This window comes from Doryrhamphus excisus, chromosome 22, assembly GCF_030265055.1.
Source record: "Doryrhamphus excisus isolate RoL2022-K1 chromosome 22, RoL_Dexc_1.0, whole genome shotgun sequence".
Taxonomy (NCBI): domain Eukaryota; kingdom Metazoa; phylum Chordata; class Actinopteri; order Syngnathiformes; family Syngnathidae; genus Doryrhamphus; species Doryrhamphus excisus.
The window spans coordinates 1938008-1962239 of record NC_080487.1 but is presented as its reverse complement, the minus strand read 5'-3'; the positions used below and the strand labels follow the sequence as shown (position 1 = coordinate 1962239).

The 24232-nt window shown below is 42.9% G+C and overlaps 1 protein-coding gene across 4 annotated transcripts in view; it reads right to left on the bottom strand.

Annotated features, from left to right (window-relative positions):
* bahcc1b (BAH domain and coiled-coil containing 1b) overlaps positions 1-24232 on the bottom strand; it is a 64479-nt gene that overhangs the window by 27999 nt on the left and 12248 nt on the right. For all 4 annotated transcript variants that reach the window (XM_058062558.1, XM_058062560.1, XM_058062557.1 and 1 more), the window contains exons 2-4: positions 22089-22423; positions 4442-4600; positions 24-134 (exon numbers count right to left, since the gene is read on the bottom strand). In XM_058062558.1, the coding sequence (XP_057918541.1) occupies positions 24-134; positions 4442-4600; positions 22089-22260 (442 nt within the window). In that variant the 5' untranslated portion in view covers positions 22261-22423. The remainder of the gene's footprint in view (positions 1-23; positions 135-4441; positions 4601-22088; positions 22424-24232) is intronic.

Sequence of the window (24232 nt, the reverse complement as noted above, 5' to 3'; positions counted from 1 at the left end):
CAGTAAGTGGCATGAAAACTTACCTTTTTGAGTTTCATAGAAGCGGTGCTGTCCATATAGACCGTTGCTATGGTGATCCAGGGGACTCATGGGAAGAAAAGGGGAGGCGAGGCTTCCCGAATAGCTGGGGTAACCTGTCAGAGCGAGGGGAAAGCAGTGACGTTCAGCAGCTCTCTAAACAATTTATTTCCACAATCTATCATGAAATCGCCATTTTGTATTTTTTTTAAAAAAAAGACTGCTAAATTCACTTTTGCACTAACATGCCTCGTGACTTGACATTATTTACAGTGGACAAAGTGGTGACAAAAACCACAGTAGACAGCTACTGCCAAGTGTTTGCAGCATTTAACCAGATGGAATTTGCTCTCCTACAAAACATGTTTCCCCCCACAAACCCAAGACAAATTGTATAAACCATCACATGCACGCATACACGCGCGCACACACACACACACACACAAGGTCACCGGGAGGTAAATGGTCGTTCCACTCTGTTCCCTCTCTTCAAGGACGTTGAACTGCTTTGTGGAATTGAAGAGATCTCGATGGCGGTGCTGACAGGGTGTAGACGGACGGGGTTTAGCTGTCGCTGTAGCCGCGCGCCGTGCATTATCTTCACGGCAAACGCACACCGCGCAGGAGGCGCCGGTCTCCGCATTCGGCGGACCGAAAGGGCTTGAACTGCGTTTTTTTTCTTTCTGCGTGCTCCCTTCTCAAACAGCTGCTTTCATGCCCCCACAGAGTATCCTTGCCGGCCCGTTAATTGGCAGCCGTTAAAAGTTTAATGGCGGTGGCCAAAGTAAACAGCACTCCATAAAAAACTCATCCTACGCATTCCACAGTCACACTGCAAAACCACCGGCACCCCCTTTTCTGCTTCGGCATGTGTGTGTGTGTGGAGGGGGTGGGGGCGCTCTGAGTGTCTGCATGTTTATGTGAGCCATGTAAATGCACAAATGTGTACACTACACTGTGTGTGTGTGTGAATGTGATTACTCTGAATGGTTAACAACCAGTGAATCTAAATGGCAACAATTAGCCAAAAGGCTCTATCAGTCATCTAAAGCCAGCCCCCCCCAATCCCCTCTCTGCGAGTAATGACAAGTGATAAAATTCAGGAGGATGGGAAGTAAAAGAAAGGAACAAAGACTGCAAAGGAGGGGAAAAAAACGAGGATGGAGCCCAAAAGGACGAAGGGTTAGAGATTGAATAAATGACAAAGAGAAAGTGCAAGTAAAAGAGACACCAAAAGAAGAGGGCCTGTCACTATGAAAAGCCTATAATGGGATGTTGCTGCCATGAGGCGTACAGAGAAGCAAGTGTGTGTGTGTTGTTTGGAATAGGCGGGATGGAAGATGAAGAAGGGGGGAGTGAAAGGGAAGAGGAGAGCTTTGAGATGGAAAAGATGAGAGGACATCGGTGAAGAAAGTAAGAAGGAGCCAAGGAAACAAGGCCAGGTGTTGGAAGAGTGAGACCGTGCATATGAATATGTGTGTGTTAGGAAATATGTCATATAGTACGCATTTGTGTGTCGGAGTGTTTCATCTGTGTGTGTGTGTGTGTGTGTGTGTGTGTGTGTGTGTGTGTGTGTGTGTCGGCCAGGTCTCTCCTCTTTGTGCTGGCTCCACACTCTACTCTCTGGACACTAGCCAGATGGCACAACGCCCGGCGGAGCTCCCTGGCTTGAATTCTTAAAAACAATCATTTGTAGTGTGTTAGTGTGTTCGTGAATGCAAGTACGCACACACACACACACACACACACACACACGCGTGTTCGGAACATCAAAGCTGAGGCACACTGACACCGAATCCGTCTGATAGGCAACACACACCCACCCACACCCACACCCACACATGCTCTCCATTGACTGCCGCTGCTCTCTGCTCTATCGCCGTCCCCGCCGCCCCCCTTTTCCTTTCTATGAAGCTGATTTATAAGACAGCCACTCCAGGAGACGTTAGCGCTCATTTCCAGGGCTTAAATGTTACTATTTATTGCCGGATGAGCTACAAAATGAGCAGGTTGTGTCTTTTCAAAAACCGTATCAGATTTCTACGCTCTTTACGGTTTCGTTGAAATTTGTCATAAACGACCAAAGAACATAAGTGTGTTCATTGAGATACTGTATGTGATGTTTTTCACCACCTCTTATTGAGACAGACGTGCAATAAAATGTCATGTCTATGTAGATTTGAATATATTACTCACGTTATATCCCGCCTCTTCCTGCTTTGAGTACGAGTATGACGACGGAACACAAGTTATGTTTATGTCAGATAATGTTAGCAATTTGGAAAAGTTTAGCTACTAGTACATTCATTCATTCATTTTCTAGCACTTATCCTTATGACGGTCGCAGGGGGGTGCTGGAGACTATCCCAGCTGTCTTGTGGCAACTGGTGGCCAGCCAATCACAGGGCACATATAGACAAACAACCATTCACACTCACATTCATACCTATGGACAATTTGGAGTCGCCAATTAACCTAGCATGTTTTTGGAATGTTGAGGAAACCGGAATACCCGGAGAAAACCCACGCATGCACGGGGAGAACATGCAAACTCCACACAGAGATGGCCGAGAGTGGAATCGAACTTGGGTCTCATAGCTGTGTGTGTCTACGCGCTAACCACTCGTCTGCCATGCAGCCGCTACTAAGTAACATTCATTCATTTTCTGCCGTTTTTTCCTCACGAGGGTCGCGGGGGTTGCTGGAGCCTATCCCAGCTGTCTTCAGGCGAGAAGCGAGGTACACCCTGGACTGGTGGCCAGCCAATCACAGGGCACATATAGACAAACAACCATTCACACTCACATTCATACCTATGGACAATTTGGAGTGGCTAATTAACCTAGCATGTTTTTGGAATGTTGAGGAAACCGGAATACCCGTAGAAAACCCACGCATGCACGGGGAGAACATGCAAACTCCACACAGAGATGGCCGAGGGTGGAATCGAACTTGGGTCTCCTAGCTGTGTGGCCTGCACGCTAACCACTAGTGAGTGACAGCAGTCATTTTAATTGGGATGAAAATATTAGACAATTTTTTTATGCAGTTTCATTGTAAAATATAGACATTTTTTGCACTTTTTTAAAATCACCACGGTGCTGCATGGTGTTCTAAAAATGCAATTTAGAGCGAGTTGTATACCGTCCCTTTAATTAGCCAGGGTTTACTGTCAGAATTCGAATGCCTTTGTCACTGCAGGACTGCATAATGGTTCTACTTTTATGAGCTCCAGTCATTTATTTTAAAGTGTTTTCACCTCCCACATTCAAACATTCGTAGTGCCAAGGTAGCCTCAAAATCTTTGTCAGTCCTATTTTTATTTTTTTTTGCAGTTCTGTAAAAAACGATCTGTGTAAATGTGCAACACAATGGATTAAAAATTGACCAAAAAAATTCTAAAAAACCCACGTCCACTCACATGCACACATAGCTGTGGTAGCTGTGGAAAGCATAGATAAAGTCAAACTCATTGTTTGACGGTTAACTGTCAAAAGACGACGCAGTGTGCGTGTGTACGTAGATGCACACAAAGTTGTGTGTCTTTTTGATCAGGAAGGGTGCCGTTGGAGGTCGGTTTGCCCACAGGGGGCCCCTGAAGCCGGGGGTCCGGACAGAGGGGGAGGGGGTAACGTTTCTGTGTGTGTGTGTGTGTGTCTTCTCGGTTTCGTTGGACACTTCATTAGGCATACCTGCACCAACTAATACATCCGATACAGGAAGTCAAGTAAGTGTTGGATGTTATTTGATATATTTTGGTTGCTTCCTTACTTAAGACAAGGCCAATAAAAACGGAGCGTCATTGCCTTGAATCGTGCAGGTGTACCTAATGTAATGGCCTGTGAGTGTGTCCTAGAACACACACACACACACACACCTGTAAATTAAGCCTACCATAAAGTATATCATTATGTTTTAGGGTAGACTCCTGGTTTTAGGTTAAACGTGGTCTTCAGGAAATGAAGGCAAGTCAATGTAATTTCCTCTGAAGCGATGGAAATTGTATACGTGTGTGTGTGCGTGAGGAGGGTGTACGACCTCGTAAAAGCCTCAAAGTGTGTGTATGGGGGGGGGGGGGGGGGGCGAAGGACGGCATGTAAAAGGAAGTTAAAAAAAAGGAGGCTGTTTACGGAAAACAGTTATGTTGATAGTTATTACACCCATTTTGGGGGTCAGAACCAGAACATTTAGAACACAAAACCACATGCTGGCAGAGCTGGATGAGTTGTGTATGCGTGTGTGTGTGTGTGTGTGTGTAGTTGTGTGTCTTGTAAGTAGTGTCATCTGAGGCATCATGTGTTAGGCCTCAGCTCACTGTTGGTTAAACCACTTAATGGCTTCATCACCATCTAATCCCAAAACCAAAACCTTGGATTAAGCAGATATTTAAAACTGTGTGTGTGTGTGTGTGTGTGTGTGTTACCTTCATGTGAATGGGGGAACCAGATAGGGGAAGCGTTGGAATGGGGTCCGGTCCTGTACGAGGGAGAGGATGGGGAGGAAACGGGTCCCGAGGGGTGAGACGGGTGGGAGGGTGGTGACCCCAAACCGCTGGACAGGAAGGATCCCATAAAGGAAGCACCTGAGAGACAGAAGGAAAAAAAGAGGTTAAAGGTTGGATTTCTGAACGCTGCTGATTAAATTTGGCTGTGGAGAAGAATGACGCCATGTTTAATTAACGCAGCATATGTGCAAACAAGCTTCCACTTCCTGTCCCTCTAAACCAGGGGTCTCAAACGCAAGGCACTGGAGCTCGGGTCTGGGTGAGACTGGGCCGCATCAGGTTTTCCAAACAAAAAAACAAAAAAAACGCATTTATTAAAAACAAATTTCCAATTTTCTACAAGAAAAGCTCTGATAAAACATTCCACTGTTCTCAAATATCTTACGTTTTATTTTTCTACACAAAATAAGATGAAAAATAAATAAACAAATCAAGAATAAAGAAAATCAATCAATCAGTAATAAATAAATATAATAATAATAATAATAAAACAGCAAATAATAAAAACTTAAGAAACCACATATAGTTGGTGGGTAGACAAATTATTTTTTCCAGATTAAAATGAACAAAGCATTATTATTATTATCATTAGACATGACAAAACACAACTATAGTCACATTTATACTTATATTATTTACAACATATTGCGCAACTGCAGGGTCTTGAGACACACGCTAACTCGCAAACTAGAGAGCTAGCGACCTAAACGGTAGCCTTCAAGTTATTTCCTTTCAACTTAAATCGCCAAAAACTTACCACTTCCACACGGATAGGGAGGATAACTATTAACAGTTATTTAACCTTTAACATGAACATTAATCAAACGTAATAATTTTTTCTGGGTACATGATACCATACAGCATCCATATCAAACTCAAGGCAGGGGCCTCAAACTAGTGTCCCGCGGGCCACATTTGGGCACCCTTCTTAACGCATGAAATAACTTATCACAAACACATGACTCAATAAATGCTGAGACATGGCAAAGGGTAAGATGAAATAAGCTCTGGTTCTTCCTACTTCCTTTCGGATTTGACAGTATCCTCCCAAGACGCACAGGGACTCCGTTATACGGTTCCACGGCGTGCGCACGACAGGCGTCGAAGTGGCGAGAGAGCGAACGGGCTCTGTTGGATTTGGCTGGTTTGAATGTGCCTGCACTTATCAGCGTGCTCTCATTTGGTGGAACAACCTGAACAGTTGTCGAGGGGAAGGAAGAAACAAATCCACAGGGAGTCAGGTAATTAGTCGCTGGATGGGGAGACAGCGCGAGTGTGGTGGGTTGGGTCGTTACCCATAAACACTGCCTTGGCGAGACAATTACGACAACAGTTTGCATCAGAGCAGCGCGCACACACACACACACACACACACAAAGACACACACACAAGCCTCCTCGCCCCCACCACAACCCAACCTGACATCCAGGCATTTCTTCCATCTTTTTCTTTGTCTTCAACAAGATTTTATATCAAGATTTTTATATCGTTCAAGCATGAATTTGTCTGTGCACTCGGGCACCCAAAACGTTCCCGAAAACTTTAAAGCATACAATGTCTTGTTAAGATGAAGGAATACCATTTATGGAAGGCTAAATTAGCACTAGATTATTGTACTACATTAATTTTCAATCCACCCTCGGCCATCTCTGTGTGGAGTTTGCATGTTCTCCCCGTGCATGCGTGGGATTTCTCCGGGTACTCCGGTTTCCTCCCACATTCCAAAAACATGCTAGGTTAATTAGCCACTCCAAATTGTCCATAGGTATGAATGTGAGTGTGAATGGTTGTTTGTCTATATGTGCCCTGTGATTGGCTGGCCACCAGTCCAGGGTGTACCCCGCCTCTCGCCTGAAGACAGCTGGGATAGGCTCCAGCACCCCTGTGACCCCCATGAGGATAAGCGGTAGAAAATGAATTTTAAATACATCTACGTTGTTGACGCCTATAGAGCAGCTACTCATGATAACCAGCTTTTTAGTTCTTCCAGAATGTGCACCTATTCAGTTGTATTTCTTTGTTTTTCGTGCTTTGCCTGAAAACTGTCAATTTTACTTTATTCCACGCACGGCACGCCTCCAGGCACACCCACTCCGCTGTGATTGGTCATGGTCCCAAGTGCTTAGAAAGACTTCCGGTTTGTGTCGCTAGCTACAAAGCCAACTTTATAGGAGTTAATAAATGGTGCAAAAGAGTTTTGTTACTTTTGCTGGTAGGGAATCATAAACTCCAAACACTTGGGGGATGGAAGAGATCTTATCTGGTTTACAGCCATGACCATATAAGGAAGACCGTTCCTCTGTGACATCACAAAGTGGTAAGTTTTACCATGCCGTCAGAAACAGAGCATCTTGAGCCATGCAAACTTTTTTCAGGGCTCACTTCCAAATGCGAAAACCTCAATATCTGAAACTTTGGCATCATTTAACACGAGAATACAATATTAGAACTACATTTATAGGTTTATTGTGCACTTTATCCACTTTTTAAGAATACACTGTGATGTCATATGTTAAATATAACAACATAACATGCAGAACACAATTGAACTAAGGTTAGCCTATTTGCAACATTACAGCTCGCATGTCTGTGGCAGACTCAATGACATTATTTTTAGATGTGTAGCAAAGCCTGCTTATTTAGATGTGTTTCTTTCATACAAAGTTGCTCTTTGTGAAGTGGTAGGCATAAACATGGGGCGGACTCATCTACAGTAGCTACAGTAGTAGGTACGCGTCAGATGTGGTGTCCATGAGGCATGAGTGTTTTCCTTCGTGATGTCATGAAAACCCGGAGAGAAGGTTTGAGCGCCTCTTCTCTCAAAAGCAGAGCAAGCAAGCAAGGAAGATGATAGATTTTCCTCGTGTTTTTATGTTCATTAACCGTCTTCAGGGACTCATATTTTTTGTCCATGGACTTTTGTCCATGTAGTGTACAGTATGTTCCCTGCCCTGTAATTAGTACAGCAAAACGTGAACTCCTTTTTTTCTCTTTCTGGTATTTCTTTTTTTGGCCCTGTCAAAATATTTTTGGAAGATTTGTTTTTTGTGTTTTTTTTTTCTTCTTTCTTTTAAGCTCCAAACCACGCTTGTACAACTGTAGATCAGTGGCCTTTCAGCCAGTCATAATAAAACACGAGCTCATATATGTCTCAGGCTGGTTTCACAAGGCCCCCCCGGCAATGCGGGCACACACACACACATACACACACACACACACACACACATACACACACATGCACGCACACAAGTCAGACAGAAAATGATACACTCGCTAGCATGCCTGCACCTCATCTTTTACGACATACAACAGAAAGCGGCCAAGCGCTACGTTTTTAAAGTTACAGTCATCTTAAAATATCTCCAAAACGCTCATTTAAAACTTCATGTTAAATACATCGATATAAGCTATTGATTAGCACTCTCAAAGTCGGAATGCTGAGCGTTCCACTGTGCCCGTTTATTCCCACAGTAGTTCTCCAGCCTCCCCCTCCATGTCTCCATCTTTTTCCCATTTACTTATCTCCATCAATATTCCCTGTTTTGCCCCCCGTTCCCTTTTCCTGTCACCTCCCTCCCTGCCCGCTTGGTCTGTTTTCTGTTGACGAGTTTGAGGAGAAAATCATATTTGCCCGTTTCCTCTGGCTGGCTGATATGGAAAGTCATCTCAAAGGCCAGCCGCTAACGTAAACCTTATTTCTGTCCCTGTTTGCTTTCTTTACCCCGCCCTCACCCGCCCCTCCACCCCCTTCGTCTCTTCCTGCCCTCTGTTTCCGCCTTTGTTTTATCCCGATCCCGACATTCCCTTTCCATCTGTCACCGTTACATCCTCCCGTTGTTCCCCCGGTGTAACTCCGAGCCCAAATCATGCATTAAAAAATGAACCGATGAGGTATGTCAGTAGAGGGCTTCATGAGACGCAAAGACGAACTAAACAAACGCACCCTGACCCCACTAAGTTGCGCTTTTGTTCGTCACGTGAAAAAAAAAATAAGTGCAACTGTGACCCAAGTGAAGCTGAGACGACGCGGTGCATGTTGCGGTATGCGTTATTTACTATAAACAGGAGCTGCTGCCTGAGAGCGTTGCCATATTCAGTCTCCATAGTGGTAATTAAAGTCGAAAAGACGCTTGTACGCTACCCACTCTCCCAGATGGCATCACGAGGCGGGAAAAAGTGTGTCAATACAGACGCGGCGAATCCTCAGATCAGATGCTGACAATCCAAGACAGCAAAAATCAGAACTTTCTGTTTACATTCATTCATTCAGCTGTACTGATAGTTTGATTTGTTGATTTATGATTGACAGTAAAGGCCGCCGCATCTGATAGGGGAGAAAAAAGAGAAGGAGTGGACCTGCAGGTTTTGGCTGCTTTGCATATTTCTGGCGTCGCCATAGATAACAGTGCTAAAAATAAGTTTACAGACATCTTGGAAGTGGAGTTTGGTGCCAAAAATCTGTACAATTATTAGAGTAAAAGCGTTTAAAATGACTGATTTTTAACGCTAAAGTCATGAAAAAAATAATAATACAACTTCTTTATTCAATTGTAACACCAATGAGGCCACTCATTATAGGAATATGCCAATGCCAGACTTGATTATATTATTCTTACCTAATGGAAAATAAAATAAAAAGTGCATTGTACTTAAGTGCCCTTACATTTTCACATCTACAAGGCAGCTTTTTTTTATGTCCGCCAATTTTAATTAAACATGGTTCAAACAGGGCAGACTGTCATTTTTAAAAAAAAATACTTTCAATGCAAAAATCCACAGAAGACGAAGGTGTCAAATGATGAAAAGCAGCCAAGGTTAGCGTCTTATTTTTGGATGATAAGAAATCTGTTCTCACATTTGTTTTAAACCACTCATATAAAGTATGTGCAGAATGTTGCATGTGGCGACATGAAACAAAAAAAAAAAAATCTGGTATGCTTGTGTGTATGTATGTGTGTGTTTTTTTGTGTGTATGTGTGCCTCGGCAAAGCTCTAGAAAGATAGCGGACCGGAGCGTCCCAAGGTTTCTGGCTATTCTATTGAAGGGAAGGGAGGATAGCGGAAGAGGAGGAATAGGATGCCGAAGAGGACGACGAGTGTCATGAGCAGTGATATGTCATGTCATCATGTCATCATGTCATCAAGTATGAGGACACAAACACATGACGGACATGTTGTGCAGAAAACATATCATTGTTTCTAAATTTTATTCTTGTATCCTTTCAATTCATTCATTCTTTTTCTACTGCTTTTTCCTCACAAGGGTCACAGGGGTGCTGGATCCTATCCCAGTTGTCTTCAGGCGATAGACGGGGTACACCCTGGACTGGTCGCCAGCCAATCACAGGGCTCCTTTCAATTCCTTTATCATAAATGTATTTTTTTTGGAGACCCTAACGCTTCTTTGTACATCATTTTTTGTCACAGCATTGAACAAAACAATCGTGTGAGTGGATTGGTAACCGATCGATATATACGTCAACGCACTCATTTACATGTTTGCACATGACGTCTCATATCCACACCCTGAAGCACGACCAGTTGCATCGATCTCTCTCCGATTGAACGTCAGTATCATCTCATGTCTTATTGTCATATTCGCCAGTTAACAAACGCCTCCATTTTTCAGTTTACTACTGAAAGACTCAGTCTCGCTGTGTGTGTGTGTGTGTGTGTGTGTGTGTGTGTGTGTGTGTGTGTGTGTGTGTCAGAGGTTCTGACTCTTGTTAGCTTGGCTGCTACGCCTATTGCCGTACACTTGGCAACTCTCTCGTCAGTCCGACCCTTTCATAAGCCTCCAAACACCAAGGGCCCTGGCACGGAGCCTCTAGCCAGTATACGTGTGTGTGTGTGTGTGTGTGTGTGTGTGTGTATATACATGTGTCTGACTGTGTGTGTGTGTGTGTGTGTGTGAGTGTGTATTTAGTGGCAGGAGTCAAGCCAGACCTTTCTAATCTGTTTTGACACCACGGAATTGAACAAGTGACAGGGCTACTCAAACAAGGCAGTCGCAGAAGGCGCTTGGACACACACATACATACACACACACACACACATACACACACACGGGACACAAACACATTCAATGTGTCAATAAGCGACTGAATGGTGCTTACAAAGAATATGTTCGGGGACGGGGACGCGGTTTGGGGGGGGGGGGTCTTTTGCTTGACGACATCCAGATAGCATTTTTCCTTGCGCTCTATCTTATTATTCATCAACCATTCCTCTTGACTCATTCATGCTGGAGTCAGAGAACCCGGGAAAAGGAGTGTGTGTATGTGTGTGTGTGTGTGTGTGTGTGTGTGTGTGCAGGCAAAGCATGGCGTGTCACCTGGGACGAGCGGCTGCACTGAATCACATTACGGGAAAAAAGAGTGAGAGGAAAGGAGGAGAGAGAGAGAGAGAGAGTGTAGGGGGAAAATGAGATGAAAGAGCAACAAATGAGAGATTTCCCTGTGAGGCGCATAAATCAGCAGACTATGAACAGCACAGCTCAAAGCCCGACTCCCAGATTGCGGACACACACACACACACACACACACAAACGCACGTCGCTGTGCACACACCTGACTCCGATCCCTCCATCAGACTCGCCTGTAAGACACATCACCTGCTGGCTGGGGGGTGCGCGGTCATTACACAAAGCAAATAATCAATCATTAAGTGGACTTGCAGGAAGGATTAAATGAACACGAGTCTCAGCACGACAAATGTTTCCGTTGGCAAAGGTGACCTACAAAACACACCATCTCAATATGACTAAGTAGGAAAAAGTTCCCATTTTCCTTCACAGACTTTTTTTAATGCCTCAAACACCCCCTCTTTCCACCTTTAACCGGAGGAAAGACCATATATGGTATCACAAAGTGGGGGGGGGGGGGGTGTCTCGGTCGGAGTGGTATGAACGCACATAAATCAAAAAGCATAAGGTTACAGATGCTTTAGGAATGTATTATGTAGCGTGTGTGGAAGCTTGTTCTGGGAGTTCTGGTCCGTCTCCAGTCATGCCAGTGCCACGCCCTTGTGGGTCCAACACGTACTCATCCTCACACACACACACACACACATATATATATATATACACACAATTATGCAACAGAACAAAGTTGAGCCATAATACGAGTTTGACACATATGAATGTAATTAATACACAATCCCTATTTAAAGCCATGTCGTCTGATGCTGGATTAGGATTTAACATGTGTTCCTCATCACAATTATACACAATACCCTTCAAGGTTGGTGTGAAAATATCACTCTAATACAGGGGTGGGCAAACTACGGCCCGGGGGCCACATCCGGCCCGCCAAGTATTTGAATATGGCCCGCCTGTTCTTTCCAAAATATTTCATTTAAACTCAACATACAACCTGGCATCATGGCTTGAGCCAACCTTTTGATGGTTGAAGTAGCTGTTTTATCAATTTCGTTATTTGGTGTGGTCTGTTGTTTACAAAATGCTCCTGAAAAAAGGGACACAAGCACATAATAATAATAATAATAATTAAAATAATAATAATAATACATTCATTTTCTACCGCTTATCCTCACGAGGGTCGCGGGGGTGCTGGAGCCTATCCCAGCAGTCTTGGGGCGAGAGGCAGGGTACACCTGGACTGGTCGTAAAAATAAAAATACAAATAAAAATATCATTATTAATAAAATTATGAATAAAAATTATTAATATAATTTATATTTATCATTATTAATATAATAATAATGATAACAATAATAATCACAATAAATTTATAATGCACTTTACATCAAATAAATGATCTCAAAGTGCACATATAGCAGACTACATGATACTTTTACGTGTAAAATATGTGTAAAAATATACGTGTACAAATGGACTGTCACGTGTAAAATACTATACAGTTTGCCCCCCCCCCGTCAATTTTATTAAATCAATGCGGCCCGCGAGTCAAAAAGTTTGCCCACCCCTGTTCTAATAGCTCCTTTCGCTCTCTCGTACAAACACTGTACTATGATTGCTTAAAAACAGCATAACTATTGCAAATTTAGGTAGGATACACATTCTGTTCAAAGTATTATTAAGCATTATACTCACTATGGGGTCTCAGGGGGGGGACCAGAAGCTGGACCAGGTATAACTCCTCTTTCAATGCCAATGTTGCATTCAGTGCCCAGAGGAGATGAGAGAAATGTAGCATGTTACTACATTTTGCCGTATTCCTCGGTGTGCACTCATGCACTCAAAGTGCTAAAGTGCACACATTCAGACACCACTCTTGTCTTACATTGACGTGGCCGATGTCCTTCGTGACACGATTCATCAACAATTGATTCCACATAATTATTAAGTCCTAGGTTTAGGTCAGGGCTCTTCCAAAAAAATATTCATTAAAAGGTTCAGGTTGTGTATGTACAAGGATAGAACTCCTCCAATTGAAACAAAACACCTACGCAGCAGAGAAACAAGGTGGTGCACTGAGGAAATAACCCCCCCACACCCCCACCCCACCCCTTAAGCACCAGACAAGTGTGCCAATGCCAGACTGCATTGCACTCTGCTTAAGTGTCCTTGGGCAAGACTTGCTGCCACGTCCTGCGTGTCTGCAAAGGTCAATCACCCAGAGGGGATCAAATATGGAATTATTATTATTATTATTACAGTATGCTACTCATAAGCCATCCACATACACCACACGGCTGCTTAGTATCATAGCTTAGTATCACCGAAGCAGGATATGTGTGTGTGTGTGTGTGTGTGTGTGTGTGTGTGGACACATGACTTGTGTGTGTGCTTAACCACGCCGCGCCGTATCAACCTGCACTACGGTGAGTTGAGGGGTTGTGGTTCCTAGAGAAGCACTTTACTTAAATTAGACTCTCAACGGCTCGACGCGCAGGTGTCAGCCTCGGTGTGTGTGTGCGGTGTGGGGGGGGGGGGGGGCGGTGGTGGGGATGGGGGTGTCAGGCTGCAGTCAATGTGTGTGCGAGGAGACTAAACAAGACAGAGGATCGGCAGACAGCGAACGCAACAAGGGAGCTCGCGGAGGAAGAGAATGGGAGTCTGTGATGAAGAGAGAGAGAAGATGAGAATAACCTAGTGTGACCTTATTTCAGCACCGCTTTCCCTGCTCTCCTTATACTCCTTCATTTCGCTCATATTTACACAGGAATAAAAAGGATTATTGGATAGGGAAGATGGAATTAAGAGGTGGGAGAAAAATAAAAATGGAATAGGGGAATAATAAAATAAAATTGGAATAAATCAAAGACTATCAGTATATGGTTGTTTTAGTCATATGGATATTTTTTGTCGACATATTCTTGCATATGTTTGCATTGGTCCAATTTAAAATGTAAATATCTGTATGAGAAGTGCAGAATAGTCAGCAAAATAAAAGATTTGATGGCTACAACGCACTATGTTCTCATTTTAGTATAAAATTCCAGCATGAATTGACACAAAATTATATACACCTCATCATAATCTAATGATCAAATGCATGTGCAATTTTTTTTTAATGTAATATAGCAATCTTTAGTTTTGGATGACAGATGGGAATGAATTCAATAATGTTTATTTTGGAGTCACGGAGTAGCACTGCACATGTTGAACCCAAAAACACGCTAAGAAGCTACGTATAGTTATACTTTAACTTCCAGTGTACAAATCAGAGCAAAACAACACCACACACACACACACACACACACACTTAAAGTACACCTTAGTACCACAAATGAAAAACTGAAACTACCAGCAATTTCTTAAAACAGCCCATCATAGCAAATTGTATTTTTTTTATGTGAATTGCTAATTGGCTCCTCTATTCATTGGCAGCTTTTAAAGGGGAAGTGCCCTGCCTTTATTTGTCCATCATTCATAATATTATGTGAAACATGAACACATATTTCTTTCATTTTTCTTTGCGTTTTCACACAAGAAAATGACTTTATATGAGCTAGCTAACAATGCACGTCATTGGGATATTGATGATTTAAAACACAACCCAAACTTCTTTTTGAGGCGCATTAATACACATACTTATGCTAGTTCTATCAACAACAACAGCAGCGACAACACTTATGATATCCGCTCCCCTTGGGATGGCTGTGTCTTCCAGCACGCGAGCATCTTGTCTTTGTAGCGAAATTCAGAGCTAGGTATCCATTCTTCAGTCTGCCATTAGTGACTCGACGTGTTAGTCCGTGAGATAAAAATTATTTTTTCAAGCTAGCTGCTACAATAATAACATCGCTATATAAATGGAACACTGTAGCCGGTTTTTAGTTTTTTTTTTTGCAGGGCTTCAGCTTCAAAATACGTATTTCCCATGACGTCCATTGTTAGCTAGCTCATATAAACACATTTTCTTGCATTATAATGCGCAGAAAAGGTAAAGAAATTGTAAATGATGGGCTAAATAATTTTAAAAAAGTGCAATTCCCCTTTAAGGGACAGAAAAAAAGTGAATGCAAGAAAATAAAATGTGATACAAACAGGACACTTATTAGCGACATATAGTATATTCATGCATATATAGACAAAAACTTCTATATAAAGCATGCACACATGCTTCCAAACATTAGAAAAACACAGATGAAAAGGCCAGAGAGAGAAAGAGAGAGAGAGAGACAGTGGGCGGTTATTAGAGACAAGAAGAAGAAGAAGTAGACACTTTAGCAACAATCAAAGACGCACACTAGAAAAGATGGTGAGAGAAAGAAAGGTAGCAAGAAGAGGAGTTGTGCTTTTAATCAGCCTGAATCCAAAATTTAGACAGGCACATGTAGAGGCACAGGCGGCCCCAGTGGGATTAGGACCTCGGCAGTGTGTGAGTGTGCGAGTGTGTGTGTGTGTGTGTGTGTCCCGTGAGACTGATTAGCCATGAATGACTGATGACGGATCTTTGTTGTTGTTGATCTTTTCTTTTCCTCATAGCTTTCTCTCTCATTTTTTGTTTTTTTTTCTCACTATACTCGCAGCCTGGGTGAGAGCTTGAGAGGGGATTCTCACACACACACACACACACACACACACGCACAGACACACACAGACACACACACATACATTGGGCTGCATGTATATTCAACAAAGGCTCCTGAATATACTTAATGCTTTCATGTGTGTCACTGTGTAACGATCCATGCTGTTCCACACAGCTGCTTCTCTCTATGTCTAACTCTTCCTCCCTAACACACACACACATACACACACACACACACACACGTGTGCACTCGCACACAGCTACGTATTACCTTTTTAATGTCTACCTGTCTGTCACAACCAATCTGTTCCGTCTTTTTTGGCAGCACAACTATGAAGAAACCTCCAGTATTGGTTTGGGGAGGCTTTGTAATCCTCACCTCCAGATGAACCCCCCCCCCCCCCCCCGCCCCCCGCCCCCACTCCACACACACACACACACACACACACACACACACCCCCAACAAGAAAACAAACTGGACGTAGACCCGCTTGAATGGAAGCCATTACAATATGAATGGGGCAAACTGCTGAAATGAATGGAGGAGAACGGCGGAACACAAGACACGCATCAAACGAGTCGACTCCGGTGTCCGCAAAGTCCGGCCCTAAACGTGACCCCCCCCCCGAGTAAAAATCCAGCTTGTCTCAGGTGTCGTTTCACCCCCAAAAAAAACACATGTGACAAGGAGCCTGTGACATCATGTCTATCCTAACCCCCCCACTGCAAAGTGATGTCACCTCTCGGTCACATGGAGTAAGAAAGGGGGTTTGCCTTGACCCCCGTGACAAAGCCAAGGGGCCGTAAAACAGCAAATGTCTGCAAACACACACACACTCATACACACACACACACACACATTCAGCCACTGTGGTGCTTTCATATCAGAGGGAGCAGCCACATAAAAATCACATAAAACATCTTTTGTATTGTATTTTTAAATAGACAGCTCTCCCTCCTTACCCAACATAGTAAGACGCTTTTTATACAATTGTATTTTTTTTTTTTACATTACATCATTATTATTTCTCTGATTTCTCCACTTATAGCGTGCTTGGAAAATAATCAATTGTGGTTTTAATAAACGCTGCGGGGAAAAAGTTATATTCATGTTACATTGTAAAATAAATGGCATTTATTGGTATTATATTATTATAATATTCAAAACAGCATAGTATGTTTATATTCTATTTTTAATAACATAATAAAGTATATCTGGTCACACAGAACCATTTATTATTTATTTCCTTATACATTCAACCATAAGCGGATTATTATAAGGTCAGAGGTCACAGATGATTGGCAATTTTCACTTAGTCTTATTCACCGTACTCATCTAAGCATGCCTTCATGGCCCCCGCTTTGCCTCACTGGGGCCCAGAAAAGAGCAGGATTCATAATTGTTAAATAAGCTATAATACTAAAGTCATTTCAAATATGTGCTTATTTTTGCTACGTTACATGCCAGCGCTCGGTGCTGCAATCCAACGCCGACAGGAAGAAAGCAATGAGGCAACGTGCAGAGTTGAACGTGAGACAGAAATGGGAGTGCTGAGAGAAGCTGCTTTGCGTATGCGACGAGTGCGTGCGTGTCTTGGAGTTAGATGGAGATGAGCGAGATGTAAGAGGTGGTATATAGGGGGATGAATTGAGAAGAAAAGAGTAACGGGGAGAATGGAGGTGCAGGGGTTCTGAGGAGGAGAAGGAGGAAGAGGAGGAGGAGGCTGGAGGACCACTCGAAACAGAGAAGGGGAAGCGAAAGAGGGAAGCAGAAGGAGAGGAGGAGGAAGGGTGAGCATGTGGTGGAAGAGGAACGGGGCTGCGGTGAGTGGAAGGGAGGTCTGGCCGGCGAGGGAGCAGGAAAAGAGGGGCGTAGGAGGTGGGGGTAAAAAAAAAAAAAGGAGCGCATGGACAGAGAGAGTCTGGCACTTTCCATTCACATGCCAGATCATCAGATGGCGACGTGCGTTCACAGCCCCGAGACGTTGAAACCGAATGGGCCCTTCAAAATCAGCACCACCGACAATAAGCAGCTGTTCACATGTTGGATGCGAGTTGGAGATGAGACAAAAGACTTTCTGTCCTCGGAGCAAACACGCCTGGGAACAAATGCGCTCTTCCCTCAAGACTTCAAAAAGGGTCCCACTTAATTGTCTTTTAGTAGAGTTGCACGCATGTGACCCCTTCACAGGCCTGATAGTCATGTTGCTGTCGTTATTACCGTGATGATCTTCATTTGATGCAGATGAGTGGCACATTAGGGATGTGCCATAAAAAAATTTAAAATAAAATTTAAAAAAAGGCATGTGCCATAATATTTTATAGATATTTTTTTATTTTATGCACACTAAAAAACAGGCTTTTTGCCAATACACCACTTAGTACTAGTAGTAGTAGTTAGTTAAACTATATTTCTAGTATTTGAGATGTTCCCCATAATTATTTTAGAAGGTTAATGTAATGTAATTATATTTTTGTATTGTAAATGATTTTAATTGTAATGATTTTATTGCGTGCCAAGGAATGGTGGTATAAATGACACGGCAAGAATAACCAGTTACTTGCTTAGAATTTACATTATAATTCCCCTTTTTCACTCATTTATTCCCAATTTCTTAACACACACACGCCATTTTCAGGGCCGTGTGTTTACAATTTAAAGAAACTTTAATTGATAGCGACATTAGAAATACTCTTCACTGTCTTGTTCTGCTTGAAAGCAACTTCCTGTGGTCTCCTTGGTGTTTTTCATGGACAAGTCCAGACATATAAATCAAAAAATGAATACAAAGACTGAAAGCGATGCATCAAAACATGACGCACTCGCTCACTTGACAGCACATCCACGCATTTAATAAAGACAAGTTAAAAGTCAATTAACGCGATCACTGTCAGCGGGTAGAACCAGAACCAGGGCAACGGAGCCAACTTGCCCCAGCTAGCAAGGCTGGTTTGGGAACAGTGAAAGGAGCCAACGACAATACAATGGCAGTGTTTGTTTGTGGTGTATCTTGTTAAGTCAAATAAATAATATAATCGTTGTTTAGAAATTAGATTGCATATTAGTGCGAATCGTGTCAAGGAAAGCCACTTACTGTGTAACTAAATACATTTCCTACCAACACGTCTCAATTATTCCATTGGAAAACCCCAACGATCCCACCGCTACACCAGATGAAAAGGTCGCCACCCTGCACTGCAGAAAAAACGTCAGTCTAAAAATGTATTAATTATGTAAATAACATGAAATGTAATACTTTTTGTGGTGTGTGACAAAATAAATATGTACAGTATGTTTGAACAGAAGTCAGTAGACAGTTTGCGGCGTCCAATGGCACCTCAGCTGGCTGCGTCCTCCACCAGCTGTCTCCTCCCCGCAGGGGGTCGTCTTGCACTCCGCACCCAGGACGTGCCCCCCTGTACCCGGGGTCTTAGTTTGAGAAGAGCTCGGTCTGTCTGAGATGGGCACATCCATTGCTGACTCATATCACATACAAATCTCCCTCGCTTTCACTTCCTGTCGCTGTCTCATGAGATTCCAGCCTGAGGAGACGAGTATGGCGGCCAGTGGGTGCCGTAATCCGACTGGATTACCAACCAGGTGGAAACACTCAGCCTTTTCTTTCCATGCCTCCTTCATTAGTATTCTCATTCATCTTTTCCACTTTCTTTAAACACTCGCATAAACAACAGATGATTTTTGCTGACTCACAGTCCTACCTGTCAACATTACATTTCAAAATAAAGGACATTTTCTGGGAAATAAGGAAAAAATTTTCCCAAACACCCAACAAGAATAAATATCTGTTCCACTCAAGCGTGGATACAGTCAGCGTATATTTTTTTAATTAGTTAAGATATGGCAAATTTACAGGAAATTTAAATGTGAGGGCGACAGGAAAGAACCGTAAAATATCTTAGAAAAAACGTGAGGGTTGACAGTTTCTAAACAATACACACGTGGACCGTCCTGCGCTCCCGGGTCATGTGAGACATGTGTCAACGAGAGAGCGGAAGGGCGTGTCTCATCTGGGCTGCCCTGACGATCAAAGCTAAAGAAAAAACGGACACACTCTTACATGCATTTGTGGTACAGGAACAGTCTGTCTCAAACATGACTGAGCATGAGGGAAGCAAAGGTGTGTATGTGCGTGTATGTGTGTGTGTGTGTGGTGAAGGGAATGGGAAGAAAGAATGAAAGAGAGGGAAAAAAAAAAAGAGGTGATGGAGAGGTTATCTTCTCCAACAGAAACATTGCGATTATGGTTTATTACTTTTTCAAAGCGCACATTCGGAAATGTGTTTGTGTGTGCAGCTGCACGTGTGCACACACACACACACACACACACACACGGACCTTTCTTTGTGCGTGTGTATGTCAGTCTTAGTAGGTCACACGCATCTCTTTTTCTCGTGCGCGCGCACACACACACACACACACACACACACACATACACCGTCATGTAAACAAAACTGCTGTCTGGGAAGTAACACACCTGTTCAATGACAAGCTGTGCCACGCCCTCCATAATACTGCACACCTGTGCTACTGCAGGCTAAGCCTTCATCTCGCACACCCTCACACACACATACACACACACACACACACACAACCACAGCCCAGGGCTAACCACACGGAAAAGGGGAAGAAAGAAACTGGATGAGCAGCAAAGAAATGAGAGGGCAGCGAGGCAGACAAAGACAAAGGTTGTTGTCCCACTGCTCCTATCGGCGATCTCGACGCCTGTGTAATATCATTAGGAGGTTTTTATCAAATGGGGGGGGGGGGCGAGTCTTGCGGCGTTCGTTTGGTATGCGGCCGTCAGTCCGTCACCTTGTCAAGCGTGTCAATATCCGAGCAGACGCCATGCTGATCTAAATAAGAGGCTTCAGAAAAATTGATGGATTGCGAGCTTTTTCCATTTGTTGATATACTATAGACTATGTTTTGAGAAGGTAAGAACTGTATCACACACACACACACACACACACACATACATACAGTCTCAGTGTGGCCAAATCACTACCCCTTCGCTGAGGCCGGGAGTCAGGCATACAGCTCGCTGAATCTCTAAGGAGGGGTAAGCACAAAAAGGTAACCCCCCCGACCCCATCCTCACCTCCAAGCAAATACTCACATATAGCAACCCCCCCACCATCATCCCCAAAACAGCAATCCTCCATGCCCATCATGTCAGTCAAAACCCCATCAGAGACATGCATGGAGAGTCTGGATATCTGCAAGCTCAATACAGTGTCATGCACCTTGAGACCCGCTGAGAGGCCCCCCTTGAATATATTTCAATAGCATTATCACCCCCCACATTACTATGCTTTCTCCCCCCCTCAGACATTACAGAATCAGGTTTAAATTGGACCTTAATGCATGTGAGCGAGCAGCGCTATCAGTCTTTGTGCAGAATAATCTGGTTAAGGCGTTAGGCAGGTTAGAAGTGTGTTAGTTCAAACAGGCTTATTTTACATGCATAAACTCTTTGTTTGGAGAATATTTGGGGGGAGAATAATTAAGAGAAATGCATAAAAAGTGACCTTTTTTTCCTTTGGCATATTTTCTTGAAATGATACAATGAATTTTTATAGAAAATGTATTTACTGCATTGTCATGTGTTGTATAAAATCTATATTTAATTTACCATGTGCATTAGAATGAACTAAACATGTTGTTTTTTTTCACTAAAATTTGTCATATTGCTTTTATATTCCAACATATATAATATATTATATTATATATCATTGTGAAAGTTAGTCAAATTCTGAAAAGTAAAAAAAATAATAATTTTGAAAGATAAATGTAAATGTCCACATGCTTTTTTTCCCTGCAGTGCACAACTAATGAATATGCAAATAAGAGCAGATAAGTGGGTTCTCTATGCACACCAGATCTATAGGACCGAAGCATTGTGGTCCATTTAAAGAAACCGCTGCATTTGCAAATGTTATTTAATGAGCTCTCCCATCTGATACGTTCACGTACAGCCAGTTAATCTCGGTATTAACCGCTTATACGATTTTAAGTCTTTTTCTTTTTTGTCTCTATAGTCCTACCTCTCCACATATGCACCGGAGGTACCCCCCAACCCCCCCCCCCCTCACCACCCCCTTCCCCCCATTGAGACAGGATACCAAAGCTACTTGTTAAATCTAATGCATGCACTGTCAACCCATTCGCACCCCGTCACGTCGCCACTCAATATAGAAACCGGATTTTCTGGTATTACTGGCACCTCTATTAGGCAGAGCACCACCACCACCACCACCACCACACCTTGGGACCATGCGTATGCACCGGAACCGAACCACCACCACCCCTCCCAGAACCTCAAGGAGGAAAGTCGTGCACTGGGACGCGCACGGTTAATAGCTTTAATTTATTGTTTAATGGGAGGTGTAAGCAGTGGAATTACCCAATCCTAATTAATTACGCAGAATGACAATGATTAGTACTTTACTAATTGATGAAACATAAATGCATGACCAGCTTAGACCAGTACAATTGGGATATGAAAAAGTGCACGTAGGCTACGTGCTGTAGAAGATCTGTTTTTTTTTTCTAACAAAGAACCAGAAATGCACGCAAGACTAACCTGAGTGCGGAGTCATGGAGAGATGGGACGAGAAGTACTTCCCCGGCTGAAAGTGAGCCGGGTGCTGCACGGAGCCGTGGCCGCCTGACGCCATCCGAGAAGCGGCGCCGTGAACCAGCGCGCTCCGCTCCGTCAGTAGGTGGTGCGGAGGAGCGAAATCACGGCTTTCCATCCGGGCGAGAAGCGATTAAATCCCAAATCCCAAAGTAAAATCCGGAGGCACCGAAGGTCTCAGACGCCCAGATGCAAAATAATCCCCTTTATGAACTTCGGGATCCCCTCGCATTGAGAGGAGTTTTGGCTTGGCGGGGTGGAAAGTGAGTCCCCGTCATCTCCTACAAAAGAGAAAGAGAGGAGACACGTCAAAGCTCTGACAGGAATGAGCCAAGCTGGGATAGGAGCCATGCAGAGACTGACATGCACACGGTAAACAAAAACAACTGTGTAAAAAAAACACACACACATTTATACGTCACTTATGTAGTAGATTCAATATTACTGTATAAAAGGTGATTTACTCAAAACTACATGCATGGTCTTGCCCCCACCCCCACTCATCCAACACACACACTATTCTTTCTAATGGAGGTTTTAAAAAAAGGAGAAAAGTGTCTACATCAAACATGTAAATAATAACTGTTCAGACTTTACAATCTAAATACCAAAAACCACATTCACAAATAGAACACTTTGCTCCTAAATGATGACCATTGTTCTGCAAATTGCACATTGTTTACATTTGTTGTCATTCACTTGTCATAAAATCCCATTTGTGTATGTATCTATAAGTGTTCAAATGCATGAACAGTTGACCCAAAAAAGCACCCTTGTGTGACAATTTTTTTTTTTTAATCTGTGAAACTTGCCCCCTCCCCTTTTCTTTTCAGGAGACATGGCTGTGTGCTTGTTTCTCATTAATGAAACAGACATTTCTATCAACTTGTATATGTTGTGTGTGTGTGCAAGTAGTGTAATCACAAATATCAAATCACCTTTTATGCCTCCGTGTGAGAGAGCGTGGCAATAAACAGTGAAATAGTAGGAAATCATCGACTTTATATGTATGCCTTCTAGCCCGGGTCATTTACTTAAATAGGGCTCCCTGTGATGCTAGGATGGGGGGGGGGGGGGGGGGGGGGGAAGAGAGACACACACCGCAGTAAGAGTCATCTATTGGGCCTTTCGATGTGCATCTATAGAGCTGCCCTGAAGCTGCTGATGGAAACCCACCAGAAAGGAACAAAGACAAAATAGGCTTCACTGGAGCATGGATTTGTATGAATACGAATGTAGAAGGCATGCATTTTGTATGCAAACACATGTGGAACACTAAAGTGGAAGTTGCAGTTCTTCACTTAATGTAAAAAGCCTTCATTTTGTATGCAAGCACATGTAGAACATTAAAGTGGACGTTGCAAGACTTATGTTCAAGTCAATATTCTGTATATATTACATAAAATATACAGAAATATGTGTTGTTATACAGAGAATGCTTAAAATATTATACAGACAAGTATTCAATTTACTGTATAGTATAGTATAAATATGACAAAATGGACTCTCCTTGTTAGTTCATGCGTGGGGCCAAACAATAGTCTTTCTCCACGGGACAGAGATCATAAACAACTCATGTTCTGACATGGCTCTATACATTTTTTTTTTAATTTATTTATTTTTTCTTATTTCTCCTGAGCCGTAAATACACAAGTGTTCGTGTTTCTATTTCACGTAAACAAAGAGCAACCTCGTCTGCATTTAATAACATGAATTTAAAGTATGGTGTTATTTCACGCCACGCAAACACAACGGGAAAATGACCATTTGGAAGCAATGTGGTGCCTGTGCGTGTGTGTGTGTCTATGTGTGTGTGTGTGTGTGTGTGTGTAAGATCCACCAGACTAGTATACACACGCAGTTCCACGAAGGGTCAATCTATACTGTAAAGTCAGTCAAATAAAACAACACAAGTTGAACATACAAGAAGATGACAAAATCTCATCTTACTCATATGACGTAATTCATATTAAAAATATCCATCTAAACTTCTAAGAACCTTTGCATAAAACCGCTAAAATGCTTTCAACTGTACAACAACCCAGGATAAAATACAATACAACACCTCCAACAACAAAGTCAAGTCACAA